This window comes from Dioscorea cayenensis, chromosome 10 (genome assembly GCF_009730915.1).
Source record: "Dioscorea cayenensis subsp. rotundata cultivar TDr96_F1 chromosome 10, TDr96_F1_v2_PseudoChromosome.rev07_lg8_w22 25.fasta, whole genome shotgun sequence".
Taxonomy (NCBI): domain Eukaryota; kingdom Viridiplantae; phylum Streptophyta; class Magnoliopsida; order Dioscoreales; family Dioscoreaceae; genus Dioscorea; species Dioscorea cayenensis.
This window is the reverse complement of record NC_052480.1, coordinates 22,765,061-22,783,089: the sequence shown is the minus strand read 5'-3', so window position 1 is coordinate 22,783,089 and position 18,029 is coordinate 22,765,061. Positions and strand designations below refer to the sequence as shown.

General features: G+C 29.5%; 1 protein-coding gene and 1 long non-coding RNA gene across 2 annotated transcripts; both read right to left on the bottom strand.

Moving 5' to 3' along the window:
* Window positions 1-64: 64 nt before the first annotated feature.
* LOC120270674 (serine carboxypeptidase-like 45) lies at window positions 65-2,572 on the bottom strand. The gene is made up of 10 exons (XM_039277745.1): window positions 2,199-2,572; window positions 1,999-2,100; window positions 1,831-1,926; window positions 1,651-1,743; window positions 1,499-1,578; window positions 1,124-1,405; window positions 914-1,038; window positions 739-831; window positions 524-641; window positions 65-378 (listed from the first exon to the last, which is right to left on the bottom strand). The coding sequence occupies exons 1-10, from the start codon at window positions 2,437-2,439 to the stop codon at window positions 229-231; spliced, it is 1,380 nt and encodes a 459-aa protein (XP_039133679.1). The 5' UTR covers window positions 2,440-2,572; the 3' UTR covers window positions 65-228.
* A 4,971-nt stretch (window positions 2,573-7,543) lies between these two features.
* Window positions 7,544-8,251, bottom strand: LOC120270038. Its single transcript, XR_005539544.1, has 3 exons — window positions 8,011-8,251; window positions 7,872-7,918; window positions 7,544-7,739 (listed from the first exon to the last, which is right to left on the bottom strand). It is a non-coding gene; the product is annotated as an uncharacterized LOC120270038 (long non-coding RNA).
* Between the last annotated feature and the right edge of the window lie 9,778 nt (window positions 8,252-18,029).

The window sequence follows — 18,029 nt, the reverse complement described above, 5'->3', positions numbered from 1 at the left end:
TGGAAAACACGACTTATTATTGCAAATGTTTGACATGATACAAACTTTCAAATTATATTCTCAATGAACAAATAAAATTTCATTGGTTTGCATGATAAAAAACTTGCACATTCCTGCATTCTTTTTATACAATTTCATCAACTTGCTGGGTGGAATATATTTGACAAACTCTTGTGTCAATCAATGCAATTCGTCGAATTAATTACATGAGCAGAAAAGTGCAGATCATTAGAATGATTCCGGCAGTGGTCTGCCTTGCAGAAAAGCTCGGAACAGCACAAGAGACCTCTCCGGCTGCGAGAATGGAGCTTCATGTGATGCTCCTCTTATCGTTGCGAATGATAAGATATTGCCGTACACTTGTGTCCATCCACCAACCTGCAAATCAAACACGGCAATAAATCAAATGAATTCAGTAGTACTTCCGGCAATAAATCAAACACGGCCATAAATCAAATGAATTCAGTAGTACTTTCCGGCAATTTTTTTATTGATATTTGATTTTGCTTTAGTGTGTATCAACCTGTTGTCCCTCAAACCAAACTCTGTAAGGCACTGTTGTGTTCAGTCCCAGTTCTTTCGCCAATTTGTCTACTAATGTCCGGCTACCGGTTAGAGGAATGACAGAGTCTTGATCCCCACTACAATAAATGAAAACAATTCAATTCGATTCGCTTCAATCAAATATTACTTCAAATTTCATCGACAAAATTGAACTGCTATCTTAGTTTGGTCTACCTGTAAACAAGGACCGGGATTCCATATTTGATCAGAGAACCTACGACGGTTATCGTCGGTATTTCCAAGTTGAGAAGCTCATACTGAAGAACACTGAAAAGAAGCAATCAATAATCTCTGATTAGATATATAGTAAGCAAATTCTGAATATCAAACATTGAGTCACTTTAAGAACCTGCTGCATACTGTCCATTCTGTAACTCCATTAAGCTTTGCATGAAGTGCATCTTGGACATCTTTTCGGTTCAAATAGTTCATTGTCTCATCTTCTACGCAGACATCAATCCGGGTAGTCAATTTCTGCCAAAATGTTTACTGTTAATTGTCATAAAGAGTGAAGCAACCGACAAAATGCACGGATTGAGTATCTTGGTTTTGAACTTACTTGAGGATTCAGTGCCAAAGATTGTGAAAGTACTGAAGAAATACAGACATCGAGAGTGACATCGTATTTATCGACAAATCTACTTGTTTCCTTTGTCACTTGGTTCATCACACTTGCACATACATAGGAAAGCATTCCTCCGTAATACTCGTGAACATATCTCGAATAATTGCATGCAGAGGTGAAGAGATTATAAGTTGAATCAGAAATCAATCCATGAGACCAGAAGTACTCTGCTCTCGAATTGAAGTCTGTGGAGAACTCAAGAACTGGATTTCCAAGCTGTTGTTGAATTTACAATGAAAAAGCAAGTTCAATTGATTGATTAATTAATCAATTTGAGATTGAAAAATTGAAGAATTGAAAAAATCTTACAGCAATTCCTTTCAGATTGAATATCTTCTCCTTCATATTGAATTGTACCATGAGTTGAGCTAATTGTGGAACATAATGACCTGAAAAACAAGATTCAGATATATGAAAATCAAATTAAAGGAAATCAATGCAATATTGTTTTCTGTGTTTACCTGCATAGCTTTCTCCTGCAATGTAGAGATCCCGGGTTTTGTACTGCGGGAATTGGGTGAGCCATCGACGCAGAAAAACTAGATTATCTCTTGCTTAAGATGAATCAAAGCTTTGAAAATTCAGATATCAAACAATCAAAGAAAACAAATCATTAGTGAATGTTAATGTTGAGAAAATACCTGCCATCTTATCATTGACACCAGTATAGTAAGAAGAATCAGTGGAATAAGAGAAACCAACTCCTGCTGGTGTCTCCAAATACAACATGTTTGCATCTGCAATAAAACTCAATAACATTGAATCAAAATGCACAAAAAAAGATTGTAAATCAAAGATCAAGAACATACCTTTATTCCAACTGTACTCATTCCTGACCAAAATCTGACCACTTGGCCTAAAAGGACCATTTTCAGAGAATGCTCCAACTCCAACAGATGAGCAACCAGGTCCTTGCAAAGATTCAAAACTTAGTTGTTTCATTGATCAAGTTAAGATTGGAGGCACAGATGTACATGAATATTAAAGAAAAAAGAAGAAGAAAAAGTACCTCCATTTAACCAGAGAACAAGAGGTTTTGAAGAAGGATCAAGTTCAGCTTCAGCAAAGTAGTAAAAGAGAGATCTGTGCTTAAGTTCATCAACTGTGATGTAACCTGAGTAGTGTTGGAAACTCACTTGAGGTTGGCCAGGGAGTTTAGTGATCTTCATTGAGGCACAGACTTGTAACAAAGTTACTGCCATTGCAATTGCCATTGCCATGGTCTTCTTCCATGGTTGTAGATTATGCATAGTTGTAGTTAGTATGTGAGACAGAGAGTGGGAAGTGGATGGTGGTGGTGGTGATGGTGGTGATAGAAATAGGAAAAGAGATTTGAATCTTTTTACTGTTTTAACTACTTAAAATAAGTGGACAATGCTAATGCTTTTGTCCACACACATTATATACAAATGGTCACATGAAGCTAGCCATATATATATATATATATATGTATGTATGTATGTATATAGCTAGCTCTTTGGAGTGTTCTGATATTTGTCCAAGATGCAGGCAAGTTAAAAAGACTAAAAGAGCAGGAAATATTCACTTTAAACACCAGTGGTTATATTTTTGTTTTTTAAATTAGTTTTATAAATTAAATTGATGAGCTTTGGTGAAAACAAAAAGATATTATATCTTTAGAGATTGATTTTATTAGGTTCTGAAATTTTCATATTACAAACACTTTCTCCTTTCCTTCTCAGTCTGTTTCCTCTCATTATTTTCCTTGCTTGCTGTAATCTCATCATTTCATATTTCTAATTAGAGTTAAATCATAATTAATTAACTGTAAATTTGGAGTTCTATTTAAAAATAAAAACTTGTGGAACATTGACAAAGATTTCAGAAAATATGTGCAGAAAAAAAAAATGTAAATATATATATATAATGGAGTGAAGGGAGGGTCACATGAAGGCATGCAAGCCTGGAAGAGAAAAAGGCTGTCTGATGAGATGAAAAAGCTTAGCTTGGCTGCAGTGCTTTCACTTTTCCTCAAACTTGTGTAGAAAAAATATAAAAATTTGGGTGGATGACAATATTCATTAATAATTTAAAAAAATAAAATAAAAATCAAATGACAGTCAATGGTTTAAAGACAAATAGCATTTACTGTCAGGAATAAACACCATAACTTTAATTTTAATCTTCTTTGACATTGTTTTCCATCTTCAAAGATTGATTACAAAAGCAAAGAAAGAAGAGAATGGATTATGATCACAGATCACTCATAGAGCATGAAAGTACTAAGCTTGATTTGATGTGAAATTATGGAAGTTCAAAGATCAAGAAATGCTCTGCATTATTATTGATGAAATTCACTTTCCAAAAGTTTATCCTCAAAGATGCAATGGCAACAAATCATGCTTCACTTTGATATTTAAAAACCAAAAATCAGCAGAAATTAATAAGATGCATATATATATGGTACACAATTTAATCTGAAACTTTTGAAGTATGGGAATTGCTGGCATTATTAACTTTTTTTTTTCCTTTCTGGTTTTGCATGGAGCATCTCTGTTGTAGTTTAAAGCAAGATTTCTTGTTTTCTTGTTTGACCAACTTAAAGCACAACTGTTCTGTACAATGTTATGCATGAACTTGATTTAACAGAAATTTGTTCAGAACTGATTCTTTTCTGTTCTTTTTTTTTTTTTAATGTACAGAGATTTTTTTTTAATATGATATGATGTATGATCAAGGTGTATCCATTTTGATATTACTCATATTTGTTTTCATCGATCAAGAATATGTTAAAAAAATTGAGTGAGTATAATCAGTTCAATTTAACATAAACATCATGATTATAAAAACATATGAGAGATTTATAAATTTCATTTAATGGCACTAAAGCACTGGATACAATCAGAACTCTAAAATTAAGTATTTTTGGGTAAGAATCTTTAGGAATTAGTCCTCATGTTACACTCCTCTGTCATTATATATAACTTCATGACCTTAAATAGTAACAAGCTTGTTATTGTTGATATTGAATGAGAAGACACAATGTCATATGAACTTTGACTTAGAGGTCATAATGTAAGATGATATAACTTAAAAGGATGATGCATTTGTTATGATGTAACTTAAGATGATCTACACTATTTGAACTTTTGAAATAATATAAAAAAACAAAAGTAAATAATCTTTGTAAATGGAAGAAGAAGGCAGGCAAATTGGAAAAGTTGTTTTGGCTCATTCAGTGCTGTCAATAGACAAAGACACATGTGATGCCTTTGGAATTTGGGTATAATACAAAGCCATACAGCTCCTCTTGAACTAGTCTTCTTCTCTAACTTTCAAAGAAAAACAGTGCTTCTTCTTCTCTTGTTGATCCTTATGTTTTCTAAATCTTTTACCATTCTCTCTTTGTAAAAAATGCTTCACTTTTTTACTATGTTTAAAAGAAACAAAGAGAGTGAGTTGGTACAAAAACAGTTTATGTTTTCTAAATCTTTTACAATTCTCTCTTTGTAATGACAATATTCCTTATTGTCATTACAATGGCACAGAAACAATGTTTATTGCCAAGTGAACAATAAAACAACATATACCATCAACACTTACAAACTGTTTTTGTACCAACTCACTCATTATGATTTTATGTACTACAAGTACTCTTCTTAGATCAAACACACTATATATATAAATATATATAAGTTTATTAATATCAAATTCTAATGGTGGTCAAAGAATGGGGAGTTGGGAAAGCTCTCATGTTTATCTGTTTTTGCTTTCCATGCATGGCTCCAATGAAGAAAAGTTTTCTCTTCTTTCCTTTTCCTCCTCCACCCTTGCAATTAACTTGTTTCTCTCTCTCTCTCGGAAGTGATTTGCAAAGAGAAAAGAGTGTTGGCTTTCCTATAATTTAAGTCTCCCAAGTAAAACTTTTCCTCTCTGACAAATTTGTCCCCTCATGGACAAACTTATTATATATTCCTATTCTATATATTAGGGTTCAAGGTGACAATTCCATACTTGTTATAATACTCTATATATTCTTTAATATAAGTTTTGTTTTTAAGAGTAGTTTGCTATCTAGTACATTGTACAACTAATTTTTGGAGCATTCCATTAATTATTGCATGATATTTAATTAAAAGAATTTGTGGCAGTGATGATTTGTGTCAAGTTTTTTTTTTTTTAATGTCTATATGTGTTTGTTGTTTCTTTATGGGTGGTATTGGCATGCATGTGAAGAGCTTTGGCCTTTCCACAAAATAAAAAAATAATAAATATATAATATAAATACCTTAATGATACAAATTTATATTATTTATTTATTTTTTGAAAATAAATAAATAAACTACTTCAATTAAATAAAAAGCTAGAACAAAACAACCCTCCATAATCCAAGCGAAAAGAGAGCAACAATACAACAAATGAGAAGTAATCAAATTATATATTATTTATTTTTGTGACATTATTCGGTAAATTGAATAGATTCAGTCAAATTACATTTATGATACTATAATATTCAATTAGTCTACTACCATATATAAAATTTAATTACCTTGGCCAACTCACTCTCAACATGGTTGAAGTAATGATTTATTCACTTTATCATTATATATATAATTTATATACTCTCCGACATCTTTATATATATGAACATTTAATAATTCACACAAATTTATTGAGTTTGCTTTCTAAATTATATTATTTTCGAGAGATTTGAGGTATATTGGTATTTATATAATATTACATTAATATCTTTAGCAAAAAAAATGGTGAGAGAAAAGAAATTTCAAGATAAACAAGGTTTTTTTATATATAAAATAATTTTGTACAGTTTAGGGATTTATTTATTGAAATAAAAATTTTATCATAAAGTCCTTTTGTTTTGTGGATTATCATCATAATAGAACCTTTTTTGATAAAACCCTAAAGAATGCCCCATTAAAAGATTTTTTTTTTTAAATGTACAAATAGATGAAATAAAATTAAAATAAATAAGAAGGAAGACATGAGATTGTGGAGGTTGTTGGCCTGAATATAAATAATGGCATCTTTATTTTTTCTTTCTTTTTTGCCTTTTGCCCCCTCTAGTAGTCTAGTGATATATATATATATATATATATCTGGTTGTAATGATTTCAAACGAAGTGGAGGGCCATAGTGCAAAAAAGATGAGATGAAATGGGCGTGCTGTCTTGTCCGACATGCCACATCAGCATGTCTGCTGACGTGGACTGAGGATAGGCACCACACTATGTTGCTACCCAACACTTATATAGCAACCATTAAAAATTTCCGAAAAATAATTTTCATTGCTATATATTTATTGATTAATAAATTTAGAGGATAATTTTATGATCTTATTAGTTATTATATTTTAATTTAGGTCGTGAAAAATCTCCTTTTGCAACCAAAAAATTATTAATTATTTATCATTTTAAAAAAAGATTTCAAAAATTTTGGAATTTGTATGGGATAAAGACATTTTTTTAAAAATTTTTTAAAGGTAAAACCTCTTATATTTTTCAAAAATAATATCATTGTTAGTCAGCATTATAAATTTGTTGCTGGGATAAAAATAATAAAATTATTTTAGTTTTTTATAAATATGGATAAACTACGAACTCTCAATATTTAGTTGAGATATTCCTATGATTTTTTTTTTTAAATTTGGGAGCTTAAAAATTTTTAAATTTATTATTTTGCAATGAATGTTTATATAATTATTAAATTTCTTAAAATATTTTAAAAATAACGTAATTTTAATTTAAATATTACAACTTATTTATCATAATGATTTACTTAACAATTAAAAGCCCAAAAAAAAAAGTCCAAACTATTCTGATAGTTTCTTCCACACCTTGAATATAATGATCATAATATCAGGAATTTCAACATTCATTTATTTATTTTAACTAGATAATTATTTAGCTAAGATCAAATATTATATATATATATATATATACTAAATAAATAAATTATGGGCAAATATATTTTCAACCTTTAAAAAAAAGGGGGGGAAAAAGTGTCATTATTCCATTAGTAAAAAGGAGCCATGCATATTATCACAAAGGCATACAATTATACAAACAAGCATCACATGCATTGTGGCCAAACAAAAGCATTCAAAACTAAAGATTATAAAAGAAGAGAAAATTAAAAAGAAGCCTTAAGTGGAATGTAATGGAAGGCCCCATGATATCAAGCCTCATTTCTCTAATTTACTGTTTTTTTTTCAGATTTGTAAATTATTATTAGCATACATTAATAAATTATTCAAATTCAAAATATAAAAAGTTATTTGAAAAATAATATTTCCATTAATCTTTCAAACAAATACATCCATACTGTTACAAGGTATTCAATTGCATTATCCATGTTTCTTGCTTGCATGATCAGTTTTATAGCTTCACTTTATGTTTATGTTCTAAACTTGTAAGTATTGGCTCATGGTCAACAAATGCATTTGTGATTCATGAAACCCTCATTTAAATTAATATGAACTATATTAATTAATTTGATGGTGATAATCTAATTTTTTAAGGTGAATTGCTTCTCGTCCGCCCGATTATACAAAAATGCCGAAGCTTTTATCCTATTAATATACATAAAAAAATAGTGTTAATTTTTAGAAATATAATGCAATATACTTTAACTTTTTATCACTCAAATTAAAAATAATTGAGAAAAATAAGTTAATTAAATTTTAAGATTAAAAATGTCTTACCATCCAGGATTTACAACAAATTTCTCAGTTGAAAGAGCCCACTTAACCTGAAGATAATAAAAGATTAAGAACAGAACAACAACAACAACAACAATAATCATAAACTATAAGAATTGAAATGTATATAAAATAAAAATACCTTTTCAGTTCCAAGAGAATTAGCCACAACATGGGTAATATCTTCATCAATTTGATTAGTACAAATAGCACCAAACTTCTCACAAGTTTGCCAAAGGGGATGTTGATGAGGATTGGTTTCACCAATTGGAAAAATGCGGCTGAATAGTATTTTGCATCCGGAGAGAATCTTTTGTTGCTCTGATGCCAATATGTTTCTAACATCAATGCCATTGATGGAAGAACGTGAGAAGAAATTTCGGTGAACTCTCTCAAGCACCTGTATCCATATAATTTAAAAATATTCTTTAAGTCGCTAATTTTTATAGAATTTTAGAAATAGTTGAGGATTAAAAAAATTACCGTCAAAATAGAGGCAAGTGTACCAATATCTGCCCTCTCATCATGACCGATCTCAAAAAGTGATGGCTTACGATATCTAGATCTGTATTGATTATCGGGAAAATAAATATACCTGAAAATTTTCAAAAACAAAATAAGCAAAACATACAAAGAGAGATAACTTTAGAAAATATCGATGAAAGTAAATACCTCTCTACAACAATCACATTGGGATTATTATGAGGCCAAACTTCAACTGTGTCATCCATGATAAGAATACTCGATACCATTCGTGACACTTTATTTAAATCTTTGTTAGAGTCATTATTATTTTCCCTTGCAATGATTCTTCCTGCAAATAGCTTACCCTTTGGGTCCAAAATTTTAGTCATTTGCTCAGCATATGACTTTGTTCCCATAGTATAAACATATAATTCATACAATTCGCTAGCCTGGACCAATCCAAAAATACAAAAAATTAGATATCACAAGATTATAATATTCAACTATTCAAGTTTGCAGTCCATAGTAAAATTATTGAATAAACTCATGAGTTCAAATCTTATTTGCCTTTTCCAAAAACTTTCTAACTCCTGGCCTCAACTTAGTCCACATATGCATATTTTCAAGCCAAAAAAGCTGCTGTTGTTGTGGCTTCTCTCGCTCATTCTCTTCAAATTGCCTCATTTTCTCATTATAGATAGGATCTAAGTCTTCAAACTGAAAACTCAACAATGAATTTGACAAAAGTTTAGTATTTTTTACGAGTATACATATTAATTTTAAAGGGGAAAAATTATAAAGAAGTATCATACCTTGACTGAATTGAGGAGAGTGTGATCTAAGTCCAAAACTAGACAAAGCTTATGGCTAGTAAAAAGCTTGTTTTGTTCCTCTATTTCCCTCTTCTTATCTTGCTCGATGGCATCGCCACAAAGCTTTGATGGGGAACTTGCATGAGCCTTAGTATCGATAACATTTGATGTTGATTGATGTAGACTATTTGGGCTTTTCTGTATATTATCTTTGAAGAGAATACGACGAGGATCACGAGGTTTCAGTTGGATTTTTCCCTTGTCATGATTAGAGTCCTGCAAATAGCAAAATACAATAAGTTAATAACAATCATGTGGACAAAATTCCAATGCATATCATACTGAAAGATGTAAAGAATGAAAACTAAAATAGTACATGTATTCAAGAAGCAAAAGGGAACTATAGTCTGAAAAACATCTAAGTGCTTCAAAATTTCTGCTCATAAGAGTTAAAAACAAGGATCAAATGAATCAAGAATGAAAGATATGCTCACCGGATATTTCTGAGGTTGAATTTGTATTACTTCTGAGGTTTTTGAGGAAGCTTCATTTGACATATTAGAATTCACCTCCCCGTCCATACTTTGCAACACAATTTTAGGTTCTAAAATCTCACTCTTTGGTCTTTTCGAAACATGTTCACTCAATAAAGATATATTTGAACTTTTATGTTTTTTAGGATTTACCAAAAGAACATTTGTTCTTGGGTAATTCTGCAAAAAAAAAAAAAGCAATTTTCATCTTAATGCAATGCAATGTTATCGATACCCATATTATTTAGTTTAGTTATCTCTTTGCTTTTGATACCAATAGGTAGCCATAGTTGCATAGATGTCAAAAAGCATCCTTTAATATTTCGCAACATAATACTTTTATCTCTTGTCATTTTCATTGTCTCAAAACTTAATGAATGTATGATTAAATCAATCTGTGAAAGAGACTCCAAGAATAATTTGATGAAAAAATCAATTACAGCAAATCACGCAAAGTTTAGGAAAAGAGTGCAAACTTCTTTCATTTGCTCTGATGTCAGGAAAGAATGGTATTGCTGCTTTATGAGAGAAAAAAAGCTGATAAAAACACAATGAAAAACGTTAAATAATTATTTACAACATGTCTTCAAAAGAAATGTATATCATTGAGATGGATAATGTTATATATAGAGTCATAGACAAACCTCAATGTCTTTTCTTTAAAAAAATCACCAGCATCCTTCAAATTCCTTGAACAACAAGCCTGAAACAAAATTCACAAAACATGATGTTCTAATCAAGAAAAAAAGACACTACTTTTACAAATAACCACAACATAAACCAAAAAAAACTCACTGAATTCATTGTTTGAATTTCCATGAAAGACTGTTGAACCAAAGCATCCATCACTAGCAAAGTTTAAGCTCAAACTCTCAAAGCATTTCCAAAAGCTGCAACTTTTCTGCAAAATTATGAAACCATTATGAGAATTTAAAGCAACACTGAAAGTACAAATCTTGATTGATGATACCATTATGAAATCATCAATCAATCCATTTAGTCATCCATCAAAAAGATTTTTGTCACAATTTTTTTTCAATCTTCAAAGAGATTGCAAACACAATGTTTAATTCATTGTTGACAAACTCCAAAGCAAACCCTAGATTGAGATCTCTATAATGAAATGGAATCAAGAACTAGGCGTGAAATTATATGGAAAGTAAGGGATTTCGATTGAGAGATGAATGAATCTGTGAAATTGGATTCAATGAAACCAAATTCCGAGAAAAGAAAGAGCTCAGCCTCGGAGGGAAATTAGAATTCAATGAGCGGGTTAATACTCTATATTTCCAGTGATTCTAAGTTTGAATCTCAGCCATACACGTCCCTCATTGTACGGTGATGATGATCTACTTCTTTTTTTTTTTCTCCCTCCATTTTCCTATGTTAATTTATATTTTTAAGAATTTTATATTTTTAAATAATTAACTTTAATGTTGTATATAAATCCGAATTTTATATTAGATTCTTTGTAACCGCTTTTGTTTATACATAAATCCGTGTCATCTACTGTTCAATCCGTTGAAATTAACATCTAACGGCACCGTGTCTCCCCCACCCTATCTTAGGATTCTCTTCCTTGATCTTTTATCTCTCAATTCTAACCCTACATCCAACAGTGTCACGCCTTCTGACCCCAGCTCGGGATCCTCTCGACTCTCTTTTTTAAACCCTAACTTTACACTAATCATTTTTGTCGTTTTCACCACTTCTCTCTTACTTTTAGTTATCTATACACGTTACTTTCATGTTATAATTTAAAATTTAAATACCAAATAATTCAAAATTTAAAATTAACATCCGCGCTTGAAAATAATAAAATTTTGGCTTTAAACAAATCAACAAAATAAATCTTTACACTTGTTAGACTTATAAATTTTAAGAGTTTTATAACTAGTTATAAAAATTTTATTCAATGGCTAATTTTGATTTATTTGGTTTTGCCGTACTCCTTAGAGCAATATCCTTTTATAATAATTAATCAAGTTTAAACATAGTTATCAAATTGTTATTGAAGCCAATGATCTCTTGATTTATTAGTACCAGATCTTCTGCGTAGAGTGTTCATGTCCTGCGTATGAGATGTGGGTTTGAACTTTAGTTCATGTAGAATGAGAGCACATATATTTTGGAATACTAACTCTAATCATGTGCATGTTCCTGATATGTGCTTGTCCACATTTCATTAAAAAAATTATTATAAAAAATTTAATTTATTAACCAACATGCAAGCCTAACATAATTGGAGAACCACGAGAAGGATCAAGTTTATTGACATATCATCATGTGTATCTATAAAAAAAAAATTATTTGTTATATATCTCTAATCTAAATAAATAAAATAATAATCTAACCAAAAAAAATAGTTTTTCTTAATTATATATATATCTGATCTAAATATACTTTAACCCTCCCATATATCTTTTAACCAAATAATAAAATAATAATTTATGCTTTTATTTTTTTATTAAAATAAAATCAAAGTTTCTTTTCCTCGATAATACCTTGGTACCCTTTATTTTCAAAAATATAATTTTTTGTTGAAAAGATCAATTTGGACAATTTACTATCATTTAGGAAGTTAAAACAGTGAAATTTCATAGTTTTTTTATAGCTTTTTTCTAATTTATTATGATAATAATTCTTAAATTACATAATGGAACAGGTTAAAATAATCTTGAAAAATATTTCTTCCCTCCAATATTATCAAAGACTATTTAAATAAATTTAAATTATTTGGATTATATGTTTAAAAAAAATAAAAAAAAATTTCTATGTAGACCAAATAACATGGATTTTTTATATTATTTTTTACAAACCGGCAACAACTGCCTTTTTACACGGGTTGTGCATAGACGTGGAGCTCAACAATATGCTCAATAAACACCTATACACTCACATTGAGTGAGTTTTGAGTTTTGATATCGGGTTCTTTTAAAATAAACACCCTATGTAAAGGACCCAATGTTAATAAGCCAAGAGGCCGTTGGCAATATAACATGGACTTATAAAATCAAAACCCTTTTATAAAAAATAATTATTATGATTAATTCTTTTAAATAAATATTTGTAGAGTGAAAACTTATAATCACATGTTTTGTTAAAAACACAATACATAACATTAAAATATGTGAAAATTGATAAAAATTAATCAGATTTAAATGTAGTGCAATGAGAAACTCAATAAGCACTAATATTCTTACCTTGCTTAAGTTTCAAGATTTAATCTCGGATCTTCCGAGAAATGGACATCCTAAAGTATTCAATACCAATAGACCGAAAAACTATTGACAATAACATGGACTTATGAAATCAAAACACTTTTATAAAAAATAACATTATGATTAATTATTTTGAATAATTATTTATAGAGTAAACAATTGTAATTAATCTCACATCTTGTTTTAAAACACAATTCAGAGAACATCAAAAGCAAAAGCAAAAAAATAAAAAAAAAAATAAAACATGTAAAAATAAATAAAATAAATCAGATTTTAAAAACAATCAATTTGTGGTGGAAAGAAATAAATAAAAGAAGATATAAACCTGAAAAAAATGCAATTAATGCAAGTTTGGGAAGAACAAAAAGATGAGAAAAAAAAAGCTTTAAAAGATCTAGAATTTTCATATAAATATAAAAATCTTATAACTATTTATTTAAACAAGAAAAATAATACCTTATTAATTCCAAGCTACAACTCTAATGATTGTGATTGGAAAGAACTCCGGGAAAGAGAGCGTGAGAGGGAAAAAAGAAGATGAAGGCTTCTAAAGAAACCCCTCGGTTCATATATATATATATATATATATATAGTATTTATATATGATGATAATATATATATATATATATGTGTGTTTGTGTTTTATAAAGAGGTTATGATGATCCTTACTTCCTACTTTCAAAAGATAGGGATTTGAATGTTTTACTTTAAATTTATTTATATATATATATATATATGTTGGAAAGTTTATCTTTATTTATAGAGGAATTGCTCAGGTAAATATCTTGAGTGGATACTATACTATGGTTAATCTTCACTTTGAGCGTCAAACTTCAATTTGTATCATTTCAGCTATTCAACTTCAATTTGGTTTCACCGAGCGAATACTAAGAGGTTTTTGAGAGGAATTTGATAACAATGCTACCAGAATTGCCTTATTAGCAACAATTCATGGCGTTATCTACTGACGAGTACATACCACATCATCAACAATATCAATGTGGTTACCTATTATGCAATTCAATGATGTCTCTTGTATATAATAGGTGGCAACATAGACATTGTTGATGATGTGGCATGTACACGTTAGTAGTTGACGTTGTCAATTGTTACTGACAAGGCAATTCTAGCAGCAATATCATCAAATTCCTCTTAGAAACCTCTTGGTACCCGTCCAGTGAAACCATATTGAAGTTGGATAACCGAAATGATACAAATTGAAGTTTGATGCTCAATGTGAAATTTGACCATAGTATAGTACTCGGAATTGCTCAAAAAGGTCCAAACAACTTTTAGTATTGGGCTAAAAAAATCTTTGATTTTTCTAAATCTCTTGGAAGTCCCTCTTTTTTCCCAGAATTACTTTTAAGTCCAACGGCTAGATAACATCAGATTTACTACGTTTACATCATATTTAATTTTTAGATTTGCTTTTTGGTTTTGGTACTTCAGATTTACTATTCTTACATCACCTTCAGTTTTTAGTTTTGCTCTTTGATTTTTGGTGTATCTATTTACTATTTAACAAACCGATTCAAATTTGTGTATTGTTGAACATAATTCGAACTTCCAAAAGTGATGGGAGGGATGAAATGGAACTGATTGTAAAACAGAGGGATTGTAGAAGAAAATTTTTTATCCGAAAGACTTATTGGAATAAACAAAAAAATTCCAAAAACTAATAAATAATTTTCCCTAATACCCTTCTAAAGCATCAATATTTGTGGATATTTTTTTCCGATAAAATATTATTTTAGTATAAAATAATATAAAAAATATTCTAAGATGGTACTCAAAAGAAATTCAATTTAGTTGGTGATCTAGGGGCGTGTGTAAATGTCGGGGGATTTTAGTATATACATGTTTTATAGGGGTGTGGGTGCAAAATTTTTTCTATTTAAATTAATTTGAAAGTTAACCAAGCTGACATTTTTTGTGTTTAAAAAATAAATAAATAAAAATTTTGATTGATCATGTATAGAATAATTGGTATTTTATCTTCTTCTCAAGTCAAACCCTTCCTTATCGAAGGTTCGAATTCGGACTCATTCGTAACTTGTTCATAATTTGCACCAAAAAAAAAATTTGTGAGAGGTTTAGCTCTCATAATTTGACTTGAATTTCTTATTAAAATTATAATTTTATCTTTATTTTTTTTTGGGTAAACTACATGTTTAGTCACTAAATTATTCAAGTTTTCCTAATTTGGTTACTGAACTAAAAAAAATTCAATTGGGTCACTAACGTTAGCATTTCCTTTTCAATTAAGTCATTCACCTCAACCCGTTACCCTAATGTTGAGTTGGTGCATCACCTCATCTGACACTTGTCAAAGTTTCTCTTGGATTGCTGACGTGGCATTCCACTTTAACATGGGTTTGAGGATGATGAGGAAGCGACAACGAGTGAAGATCCCTGGGGATTGCCATGTTAGCAATCCAAGAGAAAGTCAGTCACATTTGAGGTGAGGTGGCTCGCCAGCTCATCATCATGGTAACAGAGTTAAGGCGAGTGACTTAATTGGAAGGAAATGCTAACGTTAGTAACCCAATTGAATTTTTTTAGTTTAGTGATTAGATTAGGAAAACACGAATAATTTAGTGACTAAACATGTAGTTTACCCTTATTTTTTTTACTAAGAGTAGTCTTCTTACTAAATTGATCTGGGGGTATACATAATGGTTAGGGTTTTTTACTATATACATATTCTGGAAGGGGATATTTAAATTCAATTATTTTAGTCACGTTTATTATGAAATTGGTTGCTTTAATAAGGATAATAAAATTATTTTAAAATAAAAATATTTAATTTTTTTCATAAACGAGAACTAGTGCAAACCCTCAATTTTTTTAATTGTGATATTCCATTGATTTTCTTTTTTAAATTTTTAGGAGCTTAAAAAATTGCAAACTCATTAATTTTATCTTACAATAAACCTGTATTTAATTGTTAAATTTCTTAAAATATTCTTAAAATAACATAAATTTAATTTTAATATTACAATTTAGTTCTTGGGGTGATCTCATTAACAATTAAAAGCCCAAAACAATAAAAACTACAAAATATTTCAATGGTTTGTTCCACACCATGAATATAATTATTGAAATATCATGTATTCCACCATTCATTTATTGATTTTAACTAGTTAGTTATTTAGCTAAGATCAAATGTATTTGATATATTATATGAACTAAATAAATAAATATTGGAAAATGTAAATTTTTTAATATATTTTCAACAAAAAAAATTAGAAAAAGAAAGAAAGGGTGTCACAATGGCACACAAGAAAGCAACACATGCATTGTGGCCAAACAAAAGCATTCAAAACTAAAGATTATAATGGATGCTAAAAAAAATTAAAATTAAAAGAAGGATAAGAGGAATTTAATGGAAAGCCCCATATTATCAGGCCTTATTTCCTTAATTTACTTTTTTTTTCTCAAATTCTTAAATTTCTATTAACATACATTAATAAATTATTCAAATTTGTAGCATTAAAAAGTTATGTGAAAAATAATAGTTTCATTAATCTTTTCAAACAAATACATTCAATTGTTGCTCTGTATTCAATTGCAATTACATGTCCCTTTTGCTTGCATGATTAACTTTATGGCTTCACTTTATGCATATGTACCAAAGTTGAAAGCATTATCTTATGATCAACAAATGCAATTGTGGCTCATAAAAGCTTTATTTTAATTGATCTGAACTATTAATTGATTTGATGGTGAGAAATTAATTTTTTACAATGAATTGCTTTTCGTTCGCCCGATTATATAAAAATGCCGTAGCCTCTATCCTATTAATATACATAAAAAATGAATGTAGTGTTAATTTTAGAAATGTAATATAATATACTTTAAAAAAATTTTTATCATTTAAATTAAAAATAATTGAGAAAAATTAGTTAGTTAAATTTCAAGATTAAAAATGCCTTACCATCCAGGATTTACAACAAATTTTCCGGTTGAAAAAGCCCACTTAACCTAAAGATAAAATAAGATTAAAAACAAAATAACAAAAAAATGATGCGTATATAAAATAAATATACCTTTTCGGTTCCAAGAGAATTAGTGACAACATGGGTAATATCTTCATCAATTTGATTAGTACAAATAGCACCAAATTTCTCACAAGTTTGCCAAAGGGGATGTTGTTGAGGATTGGTTTCACCAATTGGGAAAATGTGGCTAAATAGTACTTTGCATCCGGAGAGAATCTTTTGTTGCTCTAATGCAAGTATGTTTTTAACATCAGTGCCAGTGACTGAAGAAAGTGAGAAGAAATTTTGGTGAACTCTCACAATCACCTACATGCACATAATTAAAAAAAAATAATCATTATTTAAGTTGTTGACCATTCTAGAACTTTAAAAAGAGCTAAGGGTGAAAAAAATACCTTCAAAATAGAGGCAAGTGTGCCAATATCTGCCCTCTCATCGTGACCAACCTCAAAAAGTGATGAATTGAGATGTTTAGATTTGCATTGATTATGGGGAAAATAAATATATCTGTAAATTTTCAAAAACAAAATAAACAAAACATGCAGAGAGAAAAAATTTTAGAATAAAGTTGTCGATGAAAGTAAATACCTCTCCACAACAATCACATTAGGTTTATTTTGAGGCCAAACTTCAATTGTGTCATCAATGATAAGAACACTAGATGTCATCCATGACACTTTTTTTAAATCCTTATTTAAGTCTTTGTTATTTTCCCTTGAAATGATTCGTCCCGCGAATAACATACCGGTTGGATCCAAAATTTTAGCCATCTCGTCAGCATATGATTTTGTTCCCATGGTATAAACATATAATTCATACAATTCGCTAGCCTGGGCAAACCCAAAAATATAAAAAAATAAAATATTGCAAGATCATAACATTCAACCATTCAAGCTCTCACTCCACAATTACTTCTATTTAATTAAACTCATCATTTCAAATCTTGAAAAATTATTTACCTTTTCTAAAAAATTTCTAATTCCGGGCCTTAACTTAGTCCATAGATGCATATGCTCAAGACAAAAGAGATTTTGTTGTTGTGGCTTCTCTCTCTCTTTCTTTTCAATCTCCCTCAATTTCTCATTATAGATAGGATCTAAGTCTTCAAACTAAAAATTTAACAATG

What these genes read in the sequence shown, in the direction of transcription:
- LOC120270674 (XM_039277745.1), bottom strand. Translation starts at nt 2,439, where the DNA reads ATGCATAATCTACAACCATGGAAGAAGACCATGGCAATGGCAATTGCA. An exon ending in TCAATCTGAAAGGAATTGCT is followed by an intron (nt 1,406 to 1,498) that starts GTAAGATTTTTT and finishes ATTCAACAACAG; the next exon opens with CTTGGAAATCCAGTTCTTGA. An exon ending in ATCCCGGTCCTTGTTTACAG is followed by an intron (nt 642 to 738) that starts GTAGACCAAACT and finishes CATTTATTGTAG; the next exon opens with TGGGGATCAAGACTCTGTCA.